This window comes from Phoenix dactylifera, chromosome 17 (assembly GCF_051530095.1).
Source record: "Phoenix dactylifera cultivar Ajwa chromosome 17, Ajwa_hap1_PhDact_Kaust_v1.1, whole genome shotgun sequence".
Lineage (NCBI taxonomy): Eukaryota > Viridiplantae > Streptophyta > Magnoliopsida > Arecales > Arecaceae > Phoenix > Phoenix dactylifera.
Window position 1 is genome coordinate 9,058,254 of NC_143206.1, and position 4,674 is coordinate 9,062,927.

At 40.5% G+C, this 4,674-nt stretch overlaps 1 protein-coding gene across 1 annotated transcript; it reads right to left on the reverse strand.

Moving 5' to 3' along the window:
* Positions 1 to 264: 264 nt before the first annotated feature.
* On the reverse strand, positions 265 to 3,973 carry LOC120112960 (NAC transcription factor 32-like). The gene is made up of 3 exons (XM_039133182.3): positions 1,433 to 3,973; positions 994 to 1,277; positions 265 to 902 (listed from the first exon to the last, which is right to left on the reverse strand). Exons 1-3 carry the CDS (start codon positions 1,587 to 1,589, stop codon positions 417 to 419), a joined length of 927 nt encoding a protein of 308 aa, XP_038989110.2. The 5' UTR covers positions 1,590 to 3,973; the 3' UTR covers positions 265 to 416.
* Between the last annotated feature and the right edge of the window lie 701 nt (positions 3,974 to 4,674).

Genomic DNA, 4,674 nt, shown 5'->3' on the forward strand with positions numbered 1-4,674 from the left:
CAGGGATATGGTAAACTTGTCACTACTTTCAGCCATACAAATTATGGCACATTGCCCTTGTTTGCAGAAGGATGATTGATGCAAAGATGCACATGGAACAGATATTGAAAAAACCCAAACTGCATGTGAAAAGAGCATTAGAACTATAGTTCTACAAATCACAATACAGACTAGTTGAGTAGCAAGGAACAGGATAGAAAGACAAACAGCTAACATGCTGATAAATTGCAATACATTCAATTTAATTTACCATACTGGGTATATTACAACATTAGTGTATCCCAGGCTGAGTTTCATTCCTACACTTTCCTTTGTTGTGTACAAAATAAACTTACATAATGCCAAAAATTTAATCCTTGGACCCTATCTTAGATAACCTGCTAACTGTTTACTTCCCACTAGTTTCATCACTCCTCTTAGCAGAACCAGTTTACACCTTGCTCACCAAGTTGAGCATTACTGGGTGGAGCAGCTTGAATTGGCAGGGGAAGCCAAGCTGTATCCTCCTCCAAGTTGGGGAAATCTTGTTGAATCAAATTACAAAAACTTTCAAGCTTTTCAGGGTTCTTTGTGATCCAGTCACAAGAAAAAGGAGCAGGTGGTTGCTCTGGAGGACTGTCTTCAATGCCAGTGCCAGGGACAATATGTGAATCACCAAATGGTAGGAGAGATCGATCCACTCCAGTGCCACCGCTGGACAAAAGGGCTGCAACTCGGGAAAAACCAGGGATATCCGTGACCGTGTCATGTTGGAGGTGTGTGAAGTCTGGTAGCAGACCAGCAGCATTGCCAGGCTCCTCCTGTTCTGCTTCATTGTCTTCTTCACTGGAATCATCACTGGCCTCATCATCCTCAGCTGTATTCCCTTTATGATGGATCTCGCACAGCACCCAATCACTTCCCTACAAAAGAATTAATATGCAAAAGAATGGCGTATGAATAAGATGGAGTGGTGTCAGGTAGTACGAAAGAAAGGCATGAGATCAATCCTACCTGGTTTGCAGTTGGCTGATGCTGCTTGGATTCCTCGGAAAGACGATACTCTTTCATGATCCAACCAGTCTTCTTAGACCTGCCGTTGCCCTCATAGTAGGTCAAGGTTTTATATACCCCACCAGTGTATTGTCCACCATCCGTAAGAACTGGCTTGTCTCCGGCGCTGCAAATCCAGTGGCCTCCATTCTTGACCCTGCGATCTCTATGCTTTTTGTTCTTGGACCTCTTATCCAACTTGGTGAAGAAGTATCTACTCTTTATCCTCGTATTTGGAAAACGCTCTGCAAAGAATCAAGAATCAAGAATCAAGAATCAAGAATCAAGAATCAAGAATCAAGATCCTTCTTTCATCGTTTGAAAGGAAAAAACAAAGAAAGAATTGAAAGCGAGCAAGATGTATATCTTGGCTAATAAGAGAAGAGAGAATAGGAGTTACTATGGAGGACTGCTGGCTGGTGGTTGTAGAGCTCGACTTCCTTGATGATGTTGGTGGGAAGGGGTTTGCCGGAGTCCTTTTCTTTGAGGTACTCGATGAGTTCCTCCATGGTGGGAAGAAACCTATACCCTCGGGGAAACTTCTCCTTCTCTCCCATATCAGTCTTTCTGTTAATCTGCGCTCCAAGATTGCTCCAATCCCGAACAGAGAAGTGTCTCTGTAAATAGAAGGAGAAGAATAAGGAGGAGAACAAGAAGTAGAAGAAGACCGTTATGATTCGAGCGCTTTTCTCCCAATCTCAGTCGGCTTCCAGATTTTAAACCCTCAAAACCACGCGTTTATAATACGCTCAAGATTTCTTTTGTTCCTCCCAGCGTATTAAGTTTTCTTGAAACCCAAAACAGAGCTACAATGGACGCTAACAACGGCTAATTTTCCCAGGGTGCAGCTGTTATACGGTTTTCCGTACAGATGTTATACGATTTTCCCCCCAGCGATCAGCGCAGAGCTTAATCCGCAAATAATGGGAGATACGCATATAACGGTTATTTTTTCCGGTTGTTATTTAACTGTCAAAAAACGGAACCAACCTGGGGACTCCTGTTAGCCCCCGAACAAAAAGTAAGGCCACGGTTTGCTGGAATTGAGGGAACTGGGGCGTGGGCCCTCACAAGCTTCGTCTTAGATTAAAGAACGTGTAATTGTGTTCTTATCTTTCTATCACCTTGCGTGTATAATTTTATCAGTGTATCTATCTAAGACATGGGCTTTCGGAAAAAATGCCGAACCTAATTGTTATTGTCCCTGGAGAACCAAGAACTGGCTTGCTCTGTGTGGGAGGCACAGGGTGATTTGGATGAACCTTCAAAAATATGCCAAGATGGAGTGAATTGACTTTGATTTGGGAATGTGGCTTTTGGGCCATTTTCAGTAGTCGAAGATAAGTTCTGTGGCCTCGTAAATTGGTAATGATAAATACGAACGGAAGTTTTATCGATCTGGCTCAGGAGATCAAACTTTATCTGATTTCTTGCTGATAACAATACCAGCAAAAAGAGGGCGATGCTCTTGGCACCACCTATGTTTGGTTCTCACCAGAGGAGACAAAAGAAACAAGCTTGGAAGTAAATGTCTCAATGTGAATTTTGTTTGATTATGCTGACATGCAAGTCGACCGGTTAAAATAGTTAAAATCAGAGGGACTAGAGTGTTTTTTTCCTGGCCATTTTCTGCATCAGCTTAATGGAACTACCAACTGTTGTGAACAGGTAATTTTGAACCAATTTCCAGCCAAACGGAATATAATGGAACTCGCAGCTGGTGAAATCGGCAAAATCTTATAAAACATCAGGAAAGATGCTTCATGTTTGCATGTTTGTTGAGAAATATGGGAGGCTCCACCAGCCCGGATCAAACGTAGACTGCTCCAAAGTATACCAACAAGAAGAGTACAAACCGTTTAGTGCTTCAGGCATGAATGCTGAATGAATCAGAGAGAACCCAGCGTGCAGTTTGAAAGCAGCAGTAACTTTTGAGGTGAAGCGCACGGGTCAAGAAAACACAAAATATTTGAAGGGAAATGAGATAAATATTTCGGTGTCCTACTTGCTGGGGACTCCCATTCAGTAATAAGATGCAATGGATGCTGGGATGTCGTTCAGTTTACATCCATTTACTGGCTTCTGCTTTCAAAATATACCAAAACCAAATGCAGGTCAATGACATTTGACAGTTCACAAACTCAAACATATACATCTCTAGGACAAAAAGCACAAGATACTTTAAAGCCGGTAAGATGACCAAACCCTTAAAAGCAACTCTATTTGCAAATAATAAAAGTCAAAGCACGAAATAATGATCAAATGTTCATATGAACAAAACAGCAATGTATGCATATATTCAACTAGAAACTTGGTAAAATTCCACTTTATTCGAGAACCCAGTATACCAGTTTTGCTTGCTTTAAGAAACTGATAAACTGGCTCTGTGTCTGAACCATTTACTCGAACCTGTACAAGGGACATAAGCAACAAAGAAAAGAAAAACCGTGTAACTAGTAAGAGAACATAATGGAGAAGCCAGCCATGCAGTATATCAGCCATCATATATGCGCAAATGGACATATGAATACAGAAGCAAATAAGTTGGTTCACATGTAATCCGATCGTTATATTTATTTGGTCAAATTTGGATCAGATCAGGTCCTAGATTATCCAGCAGCAGCAAAAACATGAAATCTAATATTGTGCTCAAAACACATTATACCCAAATAGGCCATAAAGTGCCAACATGAAGCTCCAGCATCCGTGGGTAAACATGTTTTAGATTCATACTAGTGGATTTCAATAATATGCTGAAGGCAATGATTTGTGCCACCAAAAGGTGCCTCGATTGGAACCTCAGCTCCTAATATAATCAGCAGCCTCCTAGGGATTCTTCTGTTTCTGTATTGGCTTACTATTGTAGCAACTTGTCAAGGCAACATGTTGGTACAGAGCCCATCAGATACCGATGATATACTGACAGTTGGACGCACCACATTGCCAAAAAGGATTATATTTTTCCTTGCACTCTGTATTTTCACCAAGGTGCTTTGTCCATTCACATTACAATGTTCATTGCTTTTGATTTCATTTTAGGATTGGCACATAACGCATCATCCCAGCAGGTTTCAGGGGCTAGGACCAGCTTTTTACAGAGTTGTTTCACTTACTTTTCTCTCTGCCCAAGTTTTGGATTATTCTTCGTTACAAAACCAGAAATAAATGTTAAAGTCGATCATTTTAATTGGTTATCATCTGTCATTTGGATTCTAGATAGCCTATTAGAAAATATTCACATAATTTGAAGCATTACTTATTCAACCGATTAGGTTTGTTTCCTATCCAGTTTGCTTCAGTTTCCAGTATGAGAAGAGCTTATGACCATCAAAACATAATGCAACATTCCTGTCATCCGTCAAGCATAAAGCAACATTCCTACCATCCATTGACCATAATGCAACATTCCTATCATCAATTGAACATAATGCAAAATACCTATCACCAATATCCTTTTCCTTAGTTGCATTGTTTACTTTGAGGTTTTAAGCTTTTGTAGGTACAAATTTGTGCTCTTTTGGCATTGGAGCCTTTGAACTGCTCCTTGTTGGTCTTTTCAGTAGCTGAATGAATTCTCTCTGAAATTCTTTCTTGAGTTGCATTGTTTATTTTGAGGTCTTAAGCTTATCCAGGTGAAAAATT